The sequence below is a fragment of the Phodopus roborovskii genome, unplaced genomic scaffold, assembly GCF_943737965.1.
Source record: "Phodopus roborovskii unplaced genomic scaffold, PHOROB, whole genome shotgun sequence".
NCBI classification, from domain to species: Eukaryota; Metazoa; Chordata; class Mammalia; order Rodentia; family Cricetidae; genus Phodopus; species Phodopus roborovskii.
The window spans coordinates 37659363-37682296 of NW_026126409.1; the positions used below are offsets into that span (position 1 = coordinate 37659363).

Genomic DNA, 22934 nt, shown 5'->3' on the forward strand with positions numbered 1-22934 from the left:
ACATATGCCATATTGTTCTGCCTCAGCTAAGCTAACACAATGGTGCAAGTCAACTAGGTCATAAGCTGAAACCTCTGGAAGAGTGGGTAAGGAAAGTCTTTCCTCCCATGAACTGCTTCAGTTATTTGTCCCAGAGACCGAAAGGCAAACAGCACCACTACTTGATACTTTCTTGGTATATCTGTTATATTTTTATCCTTTAAAAAAAAATCCTCTTGCTTCATTGAGTAGAAGCTGGATGTTGAAAGCGATCTATGATTCTCACAGATCAGGAGTTAGGAAAATATGTTTTCTTTCTGTATCCTCTTACATCCTTCAAGCCCCTTCAGTTTGTTAGAGGAGGATGTAGCATCCCATTGTCTTCACCGGTGGCACCAAGCCCCCTCTTGTGGACTAATCTTCCAGGGCCACCAAATGATACCTATTGAATTCTTTCATACTGTTTGAGTTTTCTCCAAAATCCAGTCCACAAACTTGGCCACATTGGTATAGACACCTGGCCTTTCCTTTTGACCACAGCCTTCACCCCAGCTCGTGATGCCCACCAAGTGCCAGACACCATTGTGTTTACAGGACAGTGGCCCACCAGAGTCACCCTGAGAAAGGGGGAGGAAAGGAGACATGCATGGATCATTCAGATACTTCCTTGTATTAAATAAGTATTATTCACAGCTACTTTACCTAAAATTCTGGCCCTTTCACAAGCATCTAAACATCCAATTGCTTACCTTCCTCCAGCTTTTCTATCTTAGGTTTTAGTTTACATAAAACCCACCACATATGTGTCCTGCTTGTGATACTGGCTAATCTGAGTCATCAGGCTCACACAACCTGAGAAGAGGGGCCTCCAGCTGAGGGACTGCCATCATCAGATTGATATGTGGGCATGCCCCTGGGACATTTTCCTGATTGCTAATTGATAAACAAATTTTTACAAATGAAAAGTCCCTGATCATGAGCCTAGGATAAACCAGTAAGCATTATTCCTCTACTGCCTCTGCTATAGCTCCCAACTCAAGGTTCCAGTCTCAGATTCCTTGACTTCCCTCTGTGGTGGGCTGTAGCCTGATAGCACAATTAACCCTTTCCTTCCCTGGGCTATGTTTGGCTGGTGTTTCACCACAGCGACAGGAAGCAAACTAGGACAGTGCTCGATGATGGAACTGTTTTTAAATATTCTTGAAGCACTCACTCCAATCTGACAGAGCTGATGGGCTGTGACACTCTTACCTTGCATGCATCCTTGCCCCCCTCTTTATATCCTGCACAGATCATCTTGTTGGTTATTTTATGATCTCTGTATCCTGTCTGGCATTCTGTATTTGACACCAATGGTATCTTGGCTTTCTGGAGAGTACTTTGTATTTCGCCTGAAAAAGGTCATTTTAGTGGTTTAGCGTGTACAATTATATTTAAAAGTCAAAATTTTACATGAAAATATAGAAGGAAAAGTTACTAAGCTTAATTAACTTGTATAATTTCAGAGTATGAAGAAGACATCATTTCCACTAGTGTGTATATATTTTTATTAATGTTATAAAGTTTAAAATTAATTATGACACTAAGTAGAATTTCTTTTCAGGCAAAATAATTAGAAACTCAGCTCGAACTTTTACATAGAGTGTTAGGTCTCATACTAAAAGTCTTCAGTTAAAATAGTTTTTGGAGAGGGTTAATCATATTTAATATTTTTAGTCAGATATATTGGTTAAGTTATATTGCTTTTCAATTTTAGGATAGAGCAGAGATACTGACTCCTTTGTTACCTCGTGACCTGGTGTATCCCCATCCAGTCACCCAGCACTCTGTGTACACTACGTTCCTATCTCCTTTAGATGGTAGGCATATCGGCCGCTGAGAATCTAATTGTGAAATCATACTTTAGTCATCAGTTTGAATCTGAAGTGTTCCCCAAAGGCCCATATTTGGCAGACTTCACTCCAGTCTGTGACACTACTTGGAGATGGTAGAAGGTGGGTCCTCTGGAAGGACATTAGGTCACAGAGGGTGTGCCCTTCATATTAGGACTCCAGCCCTTCTTTTCTCTCTATCTTCTTTCCAGCATCCATGATGTAAATAGTTGACTCCTCTGCACATTCCTCACCAAGGACTCCAGCAGAGGCCCCCAACCCCAGGTGGGAGCCCAGATTAACTTTCTTCCTGACAAGGTAGTTACATCAGGTAATTTGTTACTGATGAAAAGCTGGTTAACACAGAAAGAAGCCAAACCAATCACTTCCCCAGAAAGGATTATTATTTCACTTGACTTTATTTGTGCTTTCTCTGTCTATGATATTCATGTTATCCTTTTCTCATATATTTTCATGTCTTGTGCTCAGTGTTGTATATAAAACATCCCAAGTGGGGGCTAGAGAGATGGCATGATGGTTAAGAGCACTGATTGCCATTCCAGAGGACTTGGGTTCAATGGCCAGCACCCACATACCTGTCTGTAACTCAAGTTCCAGAGGACCTGACACCCTCACCTAGACACATGCAACGAAAACACCAATGCACATATAAATAAATAAATAAATAAATAAATAAATAAATAAATAAATGCTTCCAAAGTGGAAGGGACAAGAGAAGGATAAGACATACTTCACACAAACTTTCATTTTAAAGAAGTCTAATATTCTGTATTTGCTTAATCCTACTGTCAAGACTTTTGTCCCTGAAGCAGAATGCCAATCTACATTATTTTTATTATTTCTGTATTTTATAAAATGATGTCTTTCTATATGCCTGAAGCACGAAGACAAGTATCTTCACCTGCGCTTTCAGAGTATGATCCAGTATTCTAAGGCAAGACCACAAGCTTCAACAGAGTGAGGCAATCTTTTCAGACCTTTCCTTGTCTTGGTGTAGCATGGGCCTGGCAGATGACACTGTGGTTCCTCTAAGGTTGAAAGTTTTATCTAGGTCACTTTCCATCTAAAATTCTATATACCTGTGTAATTCATGGCTGATTCCAGTTTCAACAGGGCAATATCATACCCATTTTCTGCCATCTTATATTGATCATGAATTATTATTTCTTGAACTCTAAAGAAAGCAGTATCTTCGTTTACTTCTGATTGGTTTACAATGTCACCATAGACACGCAGGTTTTTATACATCTCTACCCTAAGAAATAAACAACAGAGTGAAAAACAAAATCGGTCACTAGGAAATTCCCAGATATTTGTGTTTTGTGATTATTTGTACTCTGTAATCAATACCCCTTTAAGTGAAAAAAAAGTGATTTTATTCTAAAAATTTTATTTTTAGAATATTTCCCCTACAAAGAAAGCACTGGATAATATTTATATTGAACACATTAATGGTCTCTCTATTCTCTTGCACACCCACAAGGCCAGGAAGAGCTGGATTTTATTCTCAACTTTGTCACTGACAGGAAAAAAAAAATCACATGCACTTTCTGCATTTCCTCATGTGAGATCTAAAGCAGACTACTGACCTGAAGTGTAGCATTAGGTTATGAGTACATGCATGCATGGTGCAAAAACAAACAAACAAACAAACAAATAAATAAATAAAGAGAAAAGAAAAAGGGAAGAAAACCAAATAAACTTGTAAACTCTGTCTGAAAACAACTGAGAAGAGATTGAAAGTAGCAAAGAGGGATTTTCTCAGCCACATTTCCTTGGGAAACACACTTGCCCTGTTAAAACATCTACGTTTGGTGATACTGAAAATAATGAAAGTAAGGGATCCAGTTTTGTGTGTGCTGAACTCTTTGTGTTTGGAGGCAGAGAAAGAGAGAACATGACTCAAAGAGCAGGAAATTGTGAGCTTCATTCTGGCCCTCTTCACAGGAAAGGAAAGGAAAGAAAGCCTTTGGAAATCATTTGCATGGAATGAAAATGGTCTGTGCCAGCACCTGTTCTAATGCTGCCTGATGACGAGTGACTGACTCTTCCGTGTAGTTGGCTCTCTTCACAGAGAGAGAATTCATTTCGTAAACAGGATCATCTATATTTCCAAAGTGTGTGTCTGCTACGATGAGAGTCCCAGATTTTATCTCCATGTGATGATGATGACCCAAGGAGAATAGCGATAGTACTAACCCAGAGAAGCAATGGGCAGCTGTCAATATCCACTGGTTTCCAATGATGGAGCCTCCACACAGGTGTCCCTGGGCAGGTGAGGTAATATGCAGGCTCACCTGCCACGGCCACTCACCATGAACAGATGCAGTTCCTCCAACAACCCTAGGCTTGATTTTGGTTGTACACACTACAACAGAAGGGGTGTGGTGAGTGGTTGCCTAGGGATCAATGGCCATGGATTCTTCTGTTACTTGAGAACTCTCTAGGCAACCTTTCATCCTATAAGCAGGAAAGTAATCTTTACAAGGTTAGTGAATGGGCAACAACTAGGACACACCATCAGCAACTTAATGAAGACCTTGAGTAGAAGTTGCATCTTGATGTCTGGTCCATTAGTTTATGCAGAATTCAGAAAACACACAGTGCTCTACACTGCATTTGGGATAAGGAAATACTTCTTTTAGTGGCATTGCTAGGTGTCTTTAGAAAGTCAAATTACATTGGAGACCAACGGCAGTATATCTATGACAAACACCTCCATTGGATGTGCCCTCTCCATGTAGTCTAATACCGTACAGTGCAAACCGTTTCTCTAATTTACACATCAGAAGGCAGACTGAAAGGACATACAGTTTTATTGTCCTCCATATTTTCTCCTCTAGCTATCAACCTGATATATTCTCTCACCACCACAGGCCAGAGTCCATAAATTCAAAAGAGAAGAACACAATGAGGGCAGAAAGGATGGGAAAAGGAATCTTCAATTTCTCAAGGTGTCAATTCTCAATCTCAGTTTTTTAAAGCATGCCCATACCACTTAAAAGTATTTTCTGATTGTCCTCTCTACCACTAAGAAATAGAATGAAGACTATATTTGCTTTGGATGTTCCTTTTTATTAGGTAAATTTATAACAAGGAAAACGGAGAATGTATGAGCTACAACTTAATTCACTTTCTAAAGAGGTGTGTGCCACCCAGAGATTGTCATCAAGCCTCTGAATTCTAGGAAGACTTGTTTTCTGTTTAGGGCATCAGAAATGCTGAGACAGAACATCTGAATGTGCTATATAAATCAGCTTTTCAGAAGTTGAGGACTAAGTTACCTTCTAGCATAGCAAATGATCTGACACAAAAGAATTTGTATTTCTAAAACTGTCACAAGAAGTGATTAATTAGTCACAATTAGTGATTAATTAAATCTCAGATCACATTTTACAGGGCATCATAACATGGGAATGACACAATATATAGAATCATTGTTTATGTTTCACTGAAAAAAACTAGTGGTAAGAAAAATGAATTATTTAATTAGTGCACTGGTTGATAGTTTAATCACTGAGAAAACAAAACAAAAGCAATTTGGTGGGGATGGGGATCTTGAAAACAAAAATCAGCCATCTAGGTCTATCTCTCCAGGAAATGCTTCCTGAAATGGCTAAATAAATATTCTATATATCTGTTTATCTATAAAAAGGTAGATAGATCAATGGATAATAAGTATAGATTAAGACATATTCAATTTATGTAGAATTTAATGAAGAATTGGTTCATATGCTTAAACTCTAGGAAACTTGGGCAAACAAATAAAGGAAAACTTCCGAACTTGTTAACTTTCAAATTATCTCTCTTTTGTGTCTATTTTAGTTGTTGGTTTTGATACAGGATCTTGCTATTTAATCTAACTTGCCCTCAAACTTCTGATTCTTCTGCCTCAGCCTCCAGAGTTCAGGGATTATAGGCTTGTGCCACTGTTTCCACCCGTTAGTGGTTGTTGTTTGCTTGCTTTTTGTCAATACATTCAGTTGAATATTTTCCGTAGGTTGCATCTTTTCAAATACTCACCATTATCCATTTTGCACAGCCTCAATGTATATCCAGAGATGCCTCCTCTTCCATGAAGTATCCTAGTTGGAGATCCATTTGAAGAAAGTTTTAAGTAACATCTGCCCCTATGGTTGAAAACAAAACAGTTTAAGCATAATGCAATCTACAGAGAGGTGCTCCAAACACTTCCACCTGACTCTTGTCTTACTTCCCTTTATTGCAAGAGCCTGGCGATGGGGAATAAGTAAAAAATTGGCAGCGGACAGCATTGGTGCACATTTTTTGGCAGGTTTCGTGGTCTTTTACTTCAACAATGTCCAGTTCTTCTCCCAAGAAATCAGTGTCATTGTGAAAGGAGGGATGGCAGAATACTAGACAACCAAGTACATGGCAGGTTTGAAACGTGTAGCCTTCACACTCACCCATCTCCTCAGGATTGTCAGGATTGTCCTTCACTGTTTACCTGGGGTGCTATGCCTGCAGTGCTGGAGACTGAAGCCAGAAACGGCGTTGCTCTTTGTAATTCGTGAGCTTGGGAATCCACTTTTAGAGGTTTTTAGGAGGCAAAGATGTCTACGGGACAAATGGGGGATGTACAAATAAATCATGTATTAAGACAGAAAGAACACTGCTACCATGTACATAGAAAGTTAGCTCACATTGGCAGTTAATAGCAACCCTGTCCCTACTACCTCTCTTGAAACATCAAGTCACATCCCATAAACTGTATGTCTCTTTTCAAAGCATCTTGGAACTTGCCCTATTGTCAGCATTTCCAGAGCATCCCCTTGATGTTGTTTCTTTCAACAGGCCTTGCCTGTCTCAAAGAGTCTGGAATTTGCTTGCTACTTAGGTATCTCCTATCTTAATTATGCAGCACATTTTTATCGGCTGTTTTTTTTTTTTTTTTTTTTTTTTTTTTGTTTTTTGTTTTTTGTTTTTTGTTTTTTGTTTTGGAGAACAAATCACTCTTAATGGCAACTTCTTACCTTTGAGATTCTTTTGGCCAGTCTTGGGAAAAGAATGTGAAAAACAAACAATTGGGGTGATGAGTACAAATGCGGCGACAGACAAAGGCATCTGGAGCCAACATGCTGTCAATGTTAGTGTCTGCAAGCACCGTATTAGGGAAAATGTCCCTAATGCAAGCTGCACAACAGAAGAAACTGTTAGGAAGTCAGGGCACCAGCAACATCATAGACATCCCAGACAATGTTTGTTCATTATATTAAAATAGAAAGTTCATCCAAAGATCTTTATTTTTTATTTATAAAACAATTTAACTGATTATTATTTGAAATTTAAGAAGTTCTTTCCAGAACATAATGACCCATTTCACATGAAGACAATGGAAGGTCACAAGTTCTGCTTCATTAGTGGGCATCAACTGTTTTCAAAGTTTGACCTGTTGCTCACATCCTCAGCTTTCTAAAGACTTAATGGTGCAAATACCTCATTGAGAAAACAATAGTTACCCAAGTTAGAGAGTCCACAGGACTTCAGTGAAAATCCAGATACCACATTACCGACCTTTGTTATTCTGCTTGGTGTCCCCATTTGGGTATACTTCAAAAGACAAGTGTTACTGAATAAAACAAAAATGGAAAATATTATTCTTTCCGAGTATACAAAAGCACAAAAGGATAAGAAATTACCATCTGCAGGGAGGAAATAGCTGTAATAATAAAGGAATTACTCTGAGGAGTGTTCACCTGCAGGGCTAGTTGGCAGGTTGAGTGCTGGCAGCAGCTGCTCTACCCACATGGTGGCCCTGACTCAGGAACAATGTTATCTCGTCAGTGAATAGACAACCAGAGAGACCTGATGTGGTGTGAGGGTGAAGTGTGTAAATGGGTCATTTCTCCAGTTCTTTGTAACTTTAGCCCTCTAAGTATGCCTTTTTATAAATCCGAGGAACATTTTCCTGGCTGGTGGTTCACATTCTAAGATTCTTAGATTTCTAAGACATAAAAATTGTCCTCTGAGGGGAAGTAAAGAGAACCATAGAAGGCTATTTTCCATTTTTTATTACTGGTTTTTAAATACACCTTTAATGCCTTGCTTCCTATCCATTTCTTTTTCAAAATTGTGGAGAACAGAATATGAATAGTAATGTTAAAATCCAACTATAAAAATGTAGTTTATTGTGCAAATCTGGATTGTATCAAAGATTCCTAAATCTAAAAATGAATCTTGGGAGCTGGAGAGATAGCTCTTCTGGCCTCTCCAGTTGCCTGAAACATATGTGCATCTATGCACACAGCACTCCCCCCAGACCCCCACACACAATAATTTAAAAAGAACAAATCATACAATTTTCTAATAAAAATTTAAAGCTCAAATGCAGATCTAGTCATTAGTAAACAGTTCACTTTTATATTATTATGCAATAGATTTCTTCCTAGAAGGTTTCAAAATCCCATAAGAAACTATAAAATTTTGTGCATGGGCTTCAATTACTGCATCCTAGGAAAGGAATAGAACTGTAAAGTTAGCTAGATACATATGTGGATTTTGTTTTCGATTCTTTAGGTCAGGACTACTACGATATTTGTTAGACTGGGAAGAACACTGACAGCCAAACCAGTTGCAGCTCTCTTAAAATTACAGTGTAAATCTATAGTGCTTTTGAAGTGAGTTCAGATATAGCAGAAGAATATGGGTGCTTTTTAGCAGTGTCATTGAAATACAGAATCTGTGAGGCTGCACTATATGTGTTGTACGTGGTGTGTGTGTGTGTGGTATGTGAGTATGCAAATGTAAACAGGAAGTCCAAGGAGGACTTTAATGAGAGACAGAATCTTTTATTAAACCTTGAGCTGACCAGTGAGCCCCCCCCCCAAATCCTCTTATCTCTGTCCCCTTACCCTGTCCCTAGGCCCCAAGCACATGTGACTTTTATATGGGCACTGGGATCCAAACTCAGGTTCTCATGCTTGCAAAGCCAGTGCGTTTACACATTGAACCCCCTTCCAGCCCTGAATAAAATCTTAAAACGATTGCCAATTAGACACTTGATGAACTTTTTATGACAAAGCAGTGATTGCTGTTATGCAAATGTCTTTGGTGGGGTTAAGAAAATGTAGGCTTCAAGCTTCAAGTTGATGAAAATAACTAAGGGAACTGTGTGTCTCCTCTCTTCCCCGCATCCTGTCTCCTCTCTTCCCCCGCATCCATCCCCCCCTCCCCCTGCCCTCTTGTACCCTGGAGCTCCTGCCCCAGCTCACTCACCGATGCTCCACACTGTGAAAACGCCCTGTTGCATATGTGAAAAATTGGCAATGAGCATCATTCGTGCATCTCCCTTGGCATTCCCGAGCATTCTTCACAACAGAACTGTTATAATTCATGCCCTTCATGTCTAGGTCCACATACACACCTTTGCTGCACGCTGGAAATAAAAGCAGAAAATTCAAGCACCGCCAGAATCCAGGGGCAGCTACTGCAGTGTTGCCTCAGCAACTGGTCCTCTTGACTTAGGCTTTTCATTTCTCTCCTGCTTTCCCATGAAGTTCTGTCTCACTGCAGGTAAGTTTTGTTTCACTCTACATAATTCCCACTTCCATTGAAAGGTATTTTGGCGAGGCCAATGTCCTTCTTATACCAGAACAACATTAAACTTGTAAATTTGTATTTTGTCTTTCTGACCTAGTGCCTAAACTGCATTGACTAATTGATTCACTAATTAATTTATTGAAAAACACTCATTCACTATTAAGCCACGTGCCATTTCAGTCTTGAGTTATTTACCTTTGGTTTGAATTAGTATCTATAATAAGGGCTTTTATTTACAATTTTAGACTGGGGAGGGAGAAGTAAACGAGAACTGAGTGGCTGACATGCCTCCATGAGATTTAATGGATGGCAGAGAGCTTATGGGGAGGAGAAAGAGACAGCCTCATGCTCTACTCCATGTGAGAAGATCGTTCCTTAGTCAGGAAGCTTAATTCTAGACAGCAGTGTTTTATTTTATGGCACAAAACTGTATCTGAAACAATTGCATGTATCAATTATAATGGCTAGTGTTTATTACATTCGATAAGAAATCTTACCACTTAATTGTTGAGGGCATTGCTTGAAGGAATATCCAGAAACTGCACCTGTCATATTCACCATTGGCAGCGATTCTGTGACACTGTCCTTCAGTATGCAAGCAAACCTGTTGTTTTGAAAAATAAAATAACATTACTCAGTGGGAATTCATGTTTTCATGATCCTAAGGTCAAAGAGAAGGAAGCAAACCCCTGGGTCTCATGCCAAAGCAAATGTTTACTTAACAAGATTCTGACCTTGATTTTTATTTCAACATCCCTACATTTAAAAGAACACATATGACCCTCCTCTCCAACAGGACAGGAACAGGAATGGGTGGACTCTGAACTGTTTCAAAAATTTGTTAAAAATCTACCAGTTCTGTGTTGTCAATGTGCTATTTGGTTTTTAGAGACAGAATTTATCTGTGTAGCTCTATAGACCAGGCTGGCCTTGAACTCACAGAGATCCACCTGCCTCTGCCTCCCAAGTGCTGGGGGCTGGAGAGATGGATCAGCCATTAAAGGCTAGGCTCACAACCAAAAATATAAGATTCATTTTTTTAAATGTTGTTCAAACCAGATTGTTCTTCTATTTACATTTGGTCCAACAAAAAGCTAAAGCTTTATTCCTGGCTTTGTTCATAATAATAGGCTTGCCAATCTGCTCTAGAATTCAGAAGAATGATTTGTGTTTATAGCACTATGTAAATATCTGTGAATCCTGCAACAACAAATAGATAGTGGCAAAATTTAATTTGTTCATAAAACTTTATATATTAAATTTCAAGTTAAGCTTAAAGACAGAAATGGATGGAATGCCTAATATTTAAAAAACAAATGAGTAGAGAGACAAAGCCATAGGAAACCTGTGAAATTCAATGAAAACTTAATTAGGTGCTATAAATAATATTTGAAGTATGTAATAGTGGGGGGTAACTTTGTTAAGCTTCTTACACTTTGTTGTGCAATGCATGTTGATGTATTTAGAGGTACACGGCTATATTTTAAAGACATTTTCAGTATTTAGCTGTGAATACATATAGATAGGCAAAGCAAATATGATAGGGTATTAGAGAGAGCAGGAGATTGTTGTAATATTTTCACTGTATTTTTATAAACATTTTTTCTAATTGAATGGTTAGAGGTTCTAGATGATATCATTAACAAATAGCAGCAAAAAAACAAATATAAGACAAAATGTAAAAGAGAGAGAATGTGACCTTAACATTGAGATCTCAAGAGGTAGAGGCATTACAGTTGGTTTTTTGTTTGTTTGTTTGTTTTTGTTTTGTCTTTCTAATGTACCTAGGCATCCTTTATGTGATATTTAGTATTTCAATGGAAAGAAAATTCATTTTTCCAGCTAGTAACATCACATTTCATAAAATGACAAAGGGGATTTGTGAGGAGGTAATTGGCATTTGTAAGTAACTCCCTCTGATATTAATTCCTCTTCAGAGAAACATAAACAGTTACCATTTGGTAGGATCATCTGAAGATGACTCAGCCATGAATGTGAACAGCAAGCACCGTGGGTGGTGGGTACAGACCAGTTGGCAGTACTCCGCACTGGGCGTGAAAACTGTACTTATGTCACCTCCTTGAAAGCAGGTGTCTCTGAAGAGCTTAGTGATGCACTCTGTGATGAAGCCAGTGGGTACACATTAGTGTGGATTTTGGTAGGCACCTACCCCATTAGATGATCTGATAAAGTCAACGCTAGCACACCTACTTCCTGTAAAATGTGCCCGAACTTGGGTATCAGATCAATACATGCTCTTAGGTTAGCCTCTTTAGTGAACAGCCCCAGATGGAAATAAAGCCACAAACCACATATTGGCCTCAGTTACATCACATCTGTGAGTGATAGTCTTAGGAAGGCTATGGAAGAAATTCTGTTTTTTTTCAGCTGTTGGCTGGCAAAACATGATCTTCAGGAAACCACTCCATGTTAGCAAGGGCTTGCCATGTTTTCCTTAATTCATTGCTTCAACACTGAAGCATAGTAAAAGCCAAGACTGATGATGGCCTCTCATATAATGTCATGTTAACTAACATTAAAAATGGACTCATTTACCAGCAAGAAGTATAGAGTCCAGGAAAAAATCTTGAATAATATTTAGTTAAAACCTCAGAAAAGTTTTACTTATAAAAAGCCAAAGTGCATGAAATATAAAAGTTCTTTGTTGCTGGAAAAAATAATAATCCATATGGTATGTGACCTATTGAACTATTCCCTAGTGACTGAATAGAAGGTTATAGTTCTTCATGAAGTCATATGTCCTCATGGAGATATACTTCTAATACATTTTTCTTTATAACATTAAAAATAATTATCAAACTCTTGTGGAAATATTTCAGAAAGAATAAATTCTAACTCAAATATGTACTGTTGTAACAACCATCAGTAAATGTCTTGAGAGGACATGTCAAAGCTGCCATGTGAGCCTCATAAGGCTTAGGTAGTCAACCAGCTCACAAAACCTCACCTGGTTTTTCACTGACCCCTATGTAGATGTGGTAATTACCTATATTATTAATGCAAGCACCTAACTAGATTGATAATTGTAGTATGATGTATCTATCACCATGACAGCCAGTCATATCATTATGACTCATCATCAGTTTGTTGGTAATTTCTGTTCAGTTTTAGGCTCACCACTAAATCTTTTCACATAGCATGTTACTCAAAACCACAAGTAAATCTTATTGAATATTTTCCATTCTGATCATACTTCAATGTAATTAATTTCCTCCACAATCGTATGTATTTTAAGTTCATGCATCTAGAAACAGCATTCATAGCATAAACTCCACAGCACTTATATAGCTGCTGAAGGAATCCATGAAGGGAAGAAATAGCCACTATTTTAATCAATTACTTTATAATATTGATTTCCATAATCTCAGTATATTCCTATATTAGTACTGGTGAACATTGGCTGCTATTTGTACATTGAAGGATTTGAATGAAAGAGCTTGGGATAAGGCCTCAAATGTGGTCCCTACCTCCCGAATCCTAAGATTATAAGCATGTGCCACCATTTCTAAAGGTACATTGAATCAATACTTAGACTCCTTGCTGATCTGCCTAAATTAATCAGTGTCTTCATTACTTTGAATCTTTCTATGTGCATAATAATATTTTATGGGAACAATGAGTTAATCTCCATCTTTCTCTGACTTTTAGCTCCTTTTACATTCATTTCTGTGGCAAGTAGAATCACTCATATAATGTTGAAGAGAAGTGGTAATAGACATTCTCTCAAAACATTTATTGGCATAAATTCCTTGCACTTAGTGGTAGATTTCACAGGACATTTCATACATATGTATAATGTATTTTGACTATGTTCATTGTCCATTTGTTCCCATTTTTATCCTTCCTTCTATTCTCTTTCGTTTCCCTAGACTCCAAGACCCAGAGAGTCTCACTTCAACTTTTATGGCATAAACACATAATTTTATGTATTTATATAAAGTCTAAAATCCTCAAGTTTGAAAAAAATGTGACATCCAGTCTGACATATTTCACTTAATATGATGATCTCAGTTGTACACACTTTCTTACAAATGGTATGATTTCATTATTCATTGTGGCCAAATTTAAAAAAAAAAAATAGAACACAAAGTTGGGTGAGTATGGAATGGGGGATGGATATGTGAGGAGTTTGGGGTGAATGTGAGCAAAACATACTATATGGAATCCTCAAAGAATTAATAAAAACGAAATAAACTTTCTGAGCTAAAAGCAGAACATCCCTCTGCCAGTGTTTGGATGTTCAGCATTTTCCATACACATTCATCTACTGAGGGACACCTAGGCATACTTTGTAGTTGGAAGTTTTTCTCTGCCCTGGCCAGTTCCACTGGACTGAAGCCACTTATGAGATACTCACTCAGAGGCTAATACTAAATTATTATTGTTTGGTCAATGGCTCAGACATATTACTGGCTAGTTCTCTCTTATAAATTAACCAATTTTCTATTGATCTGTGAATTGCCACAAGGCTGTTTACTAGTAATGATCCAGGATGTTACTTCTTTGGCAGATACACAGCATCTCCTGATTCCATCTTCTCTCTCCTGCCTAGCTATATTCTGCCATGGGATAGGCCAAAACAGCTTTATTCATCAACCAATAAAAGCAACACATATTTGCAGCATACACAAGGACATCCCATATCAGTACTCCCTAATGTGGTTGTTGTGAATAATACCGTTGGTGATGAGGCTGTGAGAAAAATAGAAATATATAATGAGACTTCACAGAAAACTAAAAGTCGATTATACATGAAGGACTCTAAGTCAACATACTAAAGATAATTGCATTATCTCTTTTTGTTGTTTGTTGTTGTAAGGATGTCTTGCCTTACCCTCAATTCCTTAGATCTTAATATTTTAGTCACCATTATGTATGAGATTTCTCGAAAATTTTGGTTTGAACGTTTCTATTTTTTTTTGTTTGTTTGTTTTAAGCTACCATGTAGTCATTGGAAAAGTTCTCTTCCAAGTTTGCTAAACTATTTTGTTATGAGTAAAGTTTAATTAAAAATAAAAATATCAAATATTAGATAAATATTTATGAAATAAAATTTTGCTGTATGTATTGATGTCTTAAAGTATTTTAGTTTTGTTTTCCTGTAGAAAAATATATATGACAAAATTTGCTACCTTAGCATTTTTCAAGTATATAGTGCCGTGGAGTTAAGTATATTTACATTATGTACAATTACTACCATTCTAGAAGTCCTTCAGCTTTTCCAGCTGAAATGCTGTATTCATTAAATGACCATTAGCACTAACTGCTGGTCACATCTCTTCTGTCTCCTGTTTCTCTGAAACTGGCTTCCCTGGGGACCTTATATAAGCAGAATCACACATATGCTCACTTGTAAATAACTTATTTCATTTAGTATAACGCAGTGAATATTCAGCCACATCATAGTATGTGCTAGAATTTCCTTCCTTTAATGCTGAATAATATTCCATTGTATGTGCATACTGTAATACTATATTTTGCTTAATCAATTATTGATGAATACTCAGGTTGTGGTATGGAATAGATGAGTGTGCTTCAAATGCCCACATGCTTTTTACCCTGCACCTGCCATTCCTAAGAGTGTTATACACACATGAAAACAAATCTCTGTTGGAGTCCCTGCTTCCACGTCTTTGGTGTCTACCCACAAATGTAGTTTATCTATTGATATTTTTTTTATTAATGTAACTTCTCATTCTTTGAATTAACCAAACTTTGCCACATTATGTAATGTCCTTCAGTTTTCTTTCTTTACAAATAAAGATTTTAAAAACTTTTTATTGTGGTTGTATGTGTGTCACAGGTGTGTGTGTGTGCCCACAGACACCAGGAGAGGGTGTTAGATTCTTGGAAGCTAGAGTCATAGGAGGTTGCAAACCACCTAGCATGGGTGCTATGGATTGAACAGGGGTCCTATGTGAGATCAGTAGATGCTCTTATCTGCTGAGCAGTTTCTCCAGCCTCCTGTTTATTTTTCTCTAATGTATGAGTTGGATTGTTTGGTACAGCAAATTTTGAAATGATTTTTGAGATAGAGTCTTGCTATATAGCCCCACCTAGGGGACTCACAACCCTCGAGTTTTCAGTTCTTTGATTTCAAGCATGTTGTGCTTACAATGGATAGCATTTTGTCAATTTGTATATATTCATAAACAAAAATTCTTGTAAATCTCAGAATGTCCCTGTGAACTTGGTATCGCTGACACTTTGTAATAGGATGCAGAGCATTTACACACTTTCTATAACCTATGTTTCCATCTGTTTAATTCATTTCTGCTAGTTTCTTTTCATTTCTTCTAGCTCTGGTGAATTGGTTTTCTTCTACCTTCTTGAGTTGTATTGTCATTGTTTTTACCCTTTCTCTAGTCTAATATATATGCATATATTTTTATAGGTCATCTCAGCCCCAATTTGATCACATCCCAAAGTTTCATGTACCATATATTAATTATGTCAGATTTAATTAAAAATGTTATTGTAATCTCTTTTATGAATAAAATTTCAGAATATGCATACTTAGCTCAACATGTGAGATTTTTTTATTTACAATTTTGTTATTTTTTAGCATAGTACTTTTATAACTGAATAACATGCTCTGTATAATTTTTATCCTTAAAATTTTATGAAGACTTGTGGGAAGCTGAGAAATTCTTGAATGAATGTGTAAAGTGCAGGTGAAATCCTTAGTGAATGTGTATTGTTTGACTTGGCTACCATCATACAGTCATGCCAAGGACTCCAATGCTTCATACTCATGGTAGTACCAAAGCCTTTCCCCAGGGTGAGGCTCAGGTGGATGACAAAACCTTCTTCTGGTGAGAGTGCCAAAGTTGGTGGTATTGTAACAAAAATAAGCCCAGCTTCCTCCTCATGTGTGACTGTAGTCTGAGACTTCTTGATTACCTCCTACCCAGACTAGCTAACACTTCCCTTGTGCAGTATGTAATGAAAGTACTGAGGTTCCAAGTGGTTGTGTTGTAGTTGAGGTTGTACCATCAGAGTGAACACACCCACCTGATCCCAGATTGGTTGTGTGTCTGTGTGTCTGTCTTTCATGCCCTAGTCACCCCAGTCAGGTTTTCAGGACCAAGCCATGCAGGACCAGACAAAGTAGTGTTTACAGGGGTCAGTATTTATTAGTGTTTTCTACATGCATAAATGACATGTATATATCAACATAGTTGTTTAATTTAGTGTTTAAGATGTCAAGAAAGGTGGGGTTGTGGAAGCACATGCCTTTAATCCAAGCACTTGGGAGGCAGAGCAGGTAGCTCTCTGAATTCAAGGCCAGCCTGGTCTACAGAGTGAGTTCCAGGACAACAAGGGCTACCCAGAGAAACCATGTCTGGAAAGACAAAACAAAACAACAACAAAAACCCAAATATTTCAAGATATTACTGACAATTTACCAAGGAAATAACAGTGTAATTTCAAACAATGAAAATGAAGGAATATCCTAAATAGAAATCTTATCACAAAGAAAATAAAATTATAAGCTGTATAGTTTAATATATTGCATAGTTTATTTTAAATTCCTACCTATATTTGCCACTTTTCACAAGTGCAATACCGAAAAGAATTTACTATGGTTAAAGGCCAGTGACAGTCTCAGAGATTCAATGTAACGTAAATAATTGTAAAAGAGTTTTTTAAAACTTCATTTTAAATAAAGAATAAGCATAGAGTACTTATACTAAGTTGTTATGATCAATATTAACTGGGTCACTTACAATTGTACTAGTTAATTCTACTAAACATTAAGTAATTAATAAAAAATTCAATAGTTAAATTAACCAAATGTGTAAGCTGTTCACTAATATTTTGGTAACATTTTCAGCCCAGAATTGGTGTGTGTGTTTGTGTGTGTGTGTTTCCCATAACGGATTGAAAATGTTATGGGAAACATATCAGTGAGATGCCTTGTCTTCAGCTTTCTGAGATTGCTCTTAGGGACCATTGCAATGTGTTATGTAGGTAGATATAGATAGTCTATAGATAGATATAACTATCACACAGATGATATTGGTGTAGTCTCTTTGTAATCCTGTATTTAAATATCTTTCTTTCTTTGAACCCCTTAAGTGGGAGCCTTGACTGAAAAATAATGATTTTTTTTTTTTTTTTGCTTCCTTTCCTGGACTTAGCAGCAGGGTCTTATTTCACAATATGTGGGGACTCCCCTGTAATTTCTTTTCATGGAGATAGGCTGTCTCCTCATGCTACAGGCCAGGAAATGAACTATTTCTAGGTCATATGTAAATATTGAAGAAAGTCCTCAAAAACTGTGATAAAGGTGCTGACATGTAGCTCTTCACAGTTGATGGATTCTGGTGGAGGCATGGGGGAAGACTCAGTGTTCTTTAAGGGGCTGGCCACTGGGAGTTTGACCATGCTCCAGTAAGTATACTGGCAACACAAATTGGACTCGGTGGAGCTTTTCGGGGGGGCAGTGCAAGGGTGGGAGAGTGACCTGTGAAGAAGGAGAACTGAGTATGATCAGGGTCCACTGTATGAAATCCCCAAATAATTAATAAAAGTCTTAACATTGCTACAAAATAAAGAAAGCAACACTTACCACCAGAAACTGAGGCAAAAAGGATAAAATATACCACCTGTTGTAACAAAGCCATCCTACAAAGAGAAGAGTGTCGATGTTTTTAGAACATAAAGTGTAAATATATTAATAGTTTACTGACACCAGAATTTACACAGAATGAGAGGAGCCGCTCACCGGATTCGTCCTTAATGTTAAGGCAGCACTGAGCAGGGTGTGTACTGTTCAATACTGTCGGAGTTCTGCAGAAGCCACAAGTGACACTTCGTTCTACCTGCCTTCTCTCTCTCAGCTTTGGTGTCACACAGCTAAGAAATCCTCCAGTCACCACCATCTGACACCCTCCCTACTCCAATTTTCCATCTTTATTTTCTCTTCCAACTCATTCCTTTTTTCCCCAAGTTTTGAGTTCTCATCTCCATCTGCCTGCTTATGTGTCTATGTATCTATTTATCTATGAATCTATCTGATTATATACATGAATATATATATATATGTACATATATATGTACATATATATGTACATATATACACACAAATACACACAAATACACACACACACACACACACACACACACACACACACACATATATATATATATATATATTTGTCCTCCTTACAATTTCTGGTTCTAAAAATATACTTCAAATTTATTAAAATATTGCCTTGGTCTTGTAAATGTATGTGCTCTACTAAATAATGAAAAGGCTATTAATACACACACACACACACACACACACACACACACACACACTCATATCCAGGACCTGTATTGCTCTTTAATCTCTTTTTCTTGAAAAACAGTTCTTATTGACTGCAAAGTACTAGTGTTCCATTTGCCTCCACTCTCAAGTTGACTGTGGAGAGTGGCTAATTATATGCACAATGTAAAATCTGGTACCTTCTAAAAATCAATCTTTCTGTACTGAAAAAACTCAAGCCCTAATTGCAGATGTGGGAACACTATTAGACATACATGGTTAAGAGAAATGTTCAGTTTTGAAGCCATACCTGCAGATTCTGCCTCTGTCTTTCCTGCACTCCTCGGGTGGGGAGTTTTCTTTCTTCGATATAGTCTTGTTTCTCTCTAAATGATCTCGTGTAGGACACTGTTACTCAAATGGTTACTTGTGCTGGTTTCCTTTGTTGTGTGACATCCTGTCTTTGCACAGCATGCTCAGCAGGTCTGGTGTTTCTGAGAATGTCCTTTCAGTCCCTGCTAATGAAACCTACCTCAGGAGAGCTGTACACTCTTTCAACACACCAAATGTGTGTGTTTTCTTTTGGCTGTGTATTTAAATAAGCAACACACAGCGAGATGGCCAGAGAATCTGAACTTGCCTTGGCAGATTGAGCGTGCCTGCCTGCCAAAGGTATACATATCATGCTTTCAAATGCCAGCAGTGCACCATTAATTCTAGCTCAACTGCAGTCTGAGTGGACAAAGTAAATATAGAAATCTGATCGAATTGGTCACTTACAGTAGAGTGAAGGGAGGAGACATAGGAAGCTAGGGTCTTGATGCTGGAGCCTAGAAGCTGGATGCTGGGGATTGGAGGCACTGGGGACTGAGGGAGGCTAAGGGCCAGAGGCTGAGCACACAGCTCACCACTGAGTGTCCTGTTCTTACATTCCTGGTTTTCTTTTTTTCATAATGTCAACTTTTCAGATGGTGATGGAGATATGATTAGCTCTGAGGATCAAAGCTCATGTATTACCTATTTGTGGATACTGACAATGGAAAAGAAATCTATAGTAATAGACCAATCTTGCAGGGTTTCTTTTAGGGCTCAGTGATACTCAAATGCAGAGCTACTGAGTGGTATGTGCTGTTATCCCACCAATAATAACAAAGCAGAGAGGTTCCCTGAAAGATGAGGTGCCTTGTACACACAGGAGCCTCCCAGGGGTAGGACTTGTTGCAGTTTGTAAAGAGGAAAGCCATTTATACACAGCTATATTTCTGTCAAGCTATTCCCTTGAGCCAGAGGAGAAATCAAGGGTTCCTTGGAAAACATGATGCTTAACAGACTTATTCAGTTACAGGTCATGTTACTGTAAGTAACTGTAACTATAAGTAAGTAAGTTATTAGAGCTATCGTCTAAAGTGGTGGCCGATGGGTACTTGGCCATTTACTTTGTTTCCCTACCTTCCATGTCTCTCATTTTTAATATTAAACACTAACTAGCCAGGTGTGGTGGCACAAGCCCTGGGTGTGGTGGCACAGCACCCAGAGACATCAAGGCCAGCCTGGTCTACACAGATAGAGAGACCCTGTCCCTCAAACAAAACAAAACAAAAACACAAGATTTGTAAAGATCGCTTCATGTTCTCTTGATATATTATCAACACACACACACACACACACACACACACACACACACACGATCAATTAAGGTAAAAATAAACTGATTAAGAGTCTGATTTAGGACTGACAGGATGGCCTAGCAGACTAATGCCCTTGGTTTGATCCCAGGGGTCCACATGGTGGAAGGAGAGAACTGAACCCTGCAGGTTGTCCTTTGAGTTCTGAGGGCACTCTGTGACAGATACTCATAAATAAACATTTTGTTAAGTCTGGTTTAAGTAACTTCCAGAGAGAGAGATAACTGAAGGTTCTGGAAATGCTTCTTTTCTTCTATATAAAATCCAGTACACGCTCATATTTACAAGTGCAACTATAATAAAAAAAAAACAAACAAAAAAGCTTTCTGAAGACCAGAACAGAAATGTCATCTGCTGAAGTCATGTGTATGAAAGGAAACATGCCCTTAGCTCAGGGACAGGATGCCAACATCAGCTTCTGAATCAGCGTACTTTCAGAATTTCAACATTTAGGGACACAGTCCCATAGTCCCATTTTCTGTGTATCAGAGCCCTGTTACTAGTGACTTTCTGAATAAATTTTGAACTTGTCAAATATTTATGTCTTTGTGGAGAAATGAATCAGGAAGAGAAATATTAGGCAGCCTTTTAATACTCTCCTACAGGGGCTAGATAGAAGGCTCAGCAGTTAAGAGCACTGGCTGATCTTCCAGAGGTCATGTGTTCAATTCCCAGTACCCACATGCTGGCTCACAACCATCTATAATGGGATCTGATGCCTTCTCCTGACATAAAGTTGATAGAGCACTCATATACATAAAAATCAATCAATCTTTTTGTTGTTGTTGTTTTTAATCACTCCTACAGAAAGAACAAAACAGAGAGAGAAAGGAAAAGCTTACTGGGAAAATAAGTCAGCAATCTGATAGTAAATTTGAAACATCCTCCTTAAAGATATGGAAACATTTCTGCTGGGGAAGAAAGTTAAGGTGAACAACTTCATGAGAGTGTATGGTGTGTGTGTGTGTGTGTGTGTGTGTGTGTGTGTGTGTGTGTTATGTATGCATGAGTGTATGTCCTTGAGTGTGTGCATATGTGTGTGTGTGACTTAGAAGAGATCATGGCATGAAGTGCTACTCCACTTGTTTCCCTATGTTAGAAGCAGTTGCAGCTACTCAGAGTTTATGTTTTGATCTGTTGTTGCCTGGCACTAGTCACACATACACATAAACAAAAATAACACAAGTAAATCTAAAAGGAGATTTCTGCTACGTTCCTACCCATATGCTGTGTTAATGAGAGAGAGTAACAGAGACAGAGAGAGCCTTCTCCAGTTGTCAGCAGTTTAGAAGGGCAGATAGGCATAAAGAAGAACTACAAGGAAAAAGATAAATATTAGAGGCAGCCCTCAGATCTCTGGGCTGAGTTCTAGAAAAGAGTAAGTGCTATATGGAGAGATGAATCAGATTCCCATTAGAGTCCTTGCCCCATGGGAGTACTGCATGATCAGTCTATTGCAGGAGCTGCACACAAGAAAAACACAGCCTTACAGGTCTTACATGCATATGGAACCTGTAGCATAAATAATAAAAACATGGAGACAGATAGTAAGGTTAAAGTGGAAGATCAGAGAAGCAAAACAGCCACTAGAAAGTTCTCACCTCTATCAGTGCTCATCCGTATGTGACATAGGAAGAGGAAGGCTCCTTTCCAGAGAGTGGATATGCCAAAGATCTAGGGTCTCATGCCCTCACTCTGCTCTGTGAAAGTGACATTATTCCGTCCTCTCATTCTCTTAGCCTCTTAAGCACCTGTGATGCCCATGAGGCCCCGGGGTGTAAGATGAGTTCCTTTGTTTATTTTGTGTGTGAACATATGATGAAAAATAAACAGAACATTCCAGTCCAACTGGCAGCTTTATAATGATACTTTATGCCATAGGAAAACACATTTCAAAACTCTGCTTTGCCCAAATGAGACCGTTCCTTGAGAAATTAAAGGCTACAGCACTCCAAAGCCCTTCCCAAACACCCGTTCGACTTATCAATACCAAAACCCCAGATACAAGATTTTCATTGTGAACTACTTCTTTCCTTTTAAATATAAAACAACTTCTACATGGAGTAAGACAAAACTTTTTTATTGTATACAACAGTGAAAGTTGAAGCCATGTGCTTTAAAAGGAAATTATTTCACAAGAATCCAGACAGATTTTACAAAAGCCATTTGCTCCTGGGGTAATTCCTACCTCTTCACTTCCTGTCGCAAATCCTGTGGGTAGCCCATTAGCTCTTCCATATCTCATCCTCTGAATTACTCAACATGCCTTTGAATTTGCAAGGAAAATTTTAATCTTCCACAAAAAATTTCACTTTTCCTTTGTCTATTTAACTTGTACAATCATTTGTAAATATCAGTCAATGTAACTAAATAGAGTTAGGCACATACAGTCCATGCTATGAACTACTGGCAAGTTGGGAATTTGTGTTGCATGAGGATTAATGCCATCCACTTACAACTCAGTTGTAAGTCTGGATTTTATATAATACTGTGTATCCAATGATACTTCACGAATTAGTATTGCAGAGAGCGGTATCAGCT

At 38.0% G+C, this 22934-nt stretch overlaps 1 protein-coding gene across 1 annotated transcript; it reads right to left on the minus strand.

Annotated features, from left to right (window-relative positions):
* Positions 1 to 206: 206 nt before the first annotated feature.
* Positions 207 to 19088, minus strand: F11 (coagulation factor XI). Its single transcript, XM_051182347.1, has 15 exons — positions 19019 to 19088; positions 18028 to 18083; positions 11387 to 11549; positions 9929 to 10035; positions 9108 to 9267; positions 7352 to 7461; positions 6866 to 7025; positions 6340 to 6449; positions 6088 to 6247; positions 5895 to 6010; positions 4071 to 4239; positions 2951 to 3126; positions 1767 to 1862; positions 1231 to 1370; positions 207 to 596 (listed from the first exon to the last, which is right to left on the minus strand). Exons 2-15 carry the CDS (start codon positions 18080 to 18082, stop codon positions 435 to 437), a joined length of 1884 nt encoding a protein of 627 aa, XP_051038304.1. The 5' UTR covers position 18083; positions 19019 to 19088; the 3' UTR covers positions 207 to 434.
* Positions 19089 to 22934: the final 3846 nt, after the last annotated feature.

Coding starts and splice junctions, on each gene's coding strand:
- F11 (XM_051182347.1), bottom strand. CDS start 18,082: ATGGCTTTGTTACAACAGGTGGTATATTTTATCCTTTTTGCCTCAGTT. Junction 6,450..6,865: donor TGGCCAAAAGAATCTCAAAG/GTAAGAAGTTGC, acceptor TTTGTCCCGTAG/ACATCTTTGCCTCCTAAAAA. Junction 3,127..4,070: donor GCTGCCCATTGCTTCTCTGG/GTTAGTACTATC, acceptor TTTATTTCTTAG/GGTAGAGATGTATAAAAACC.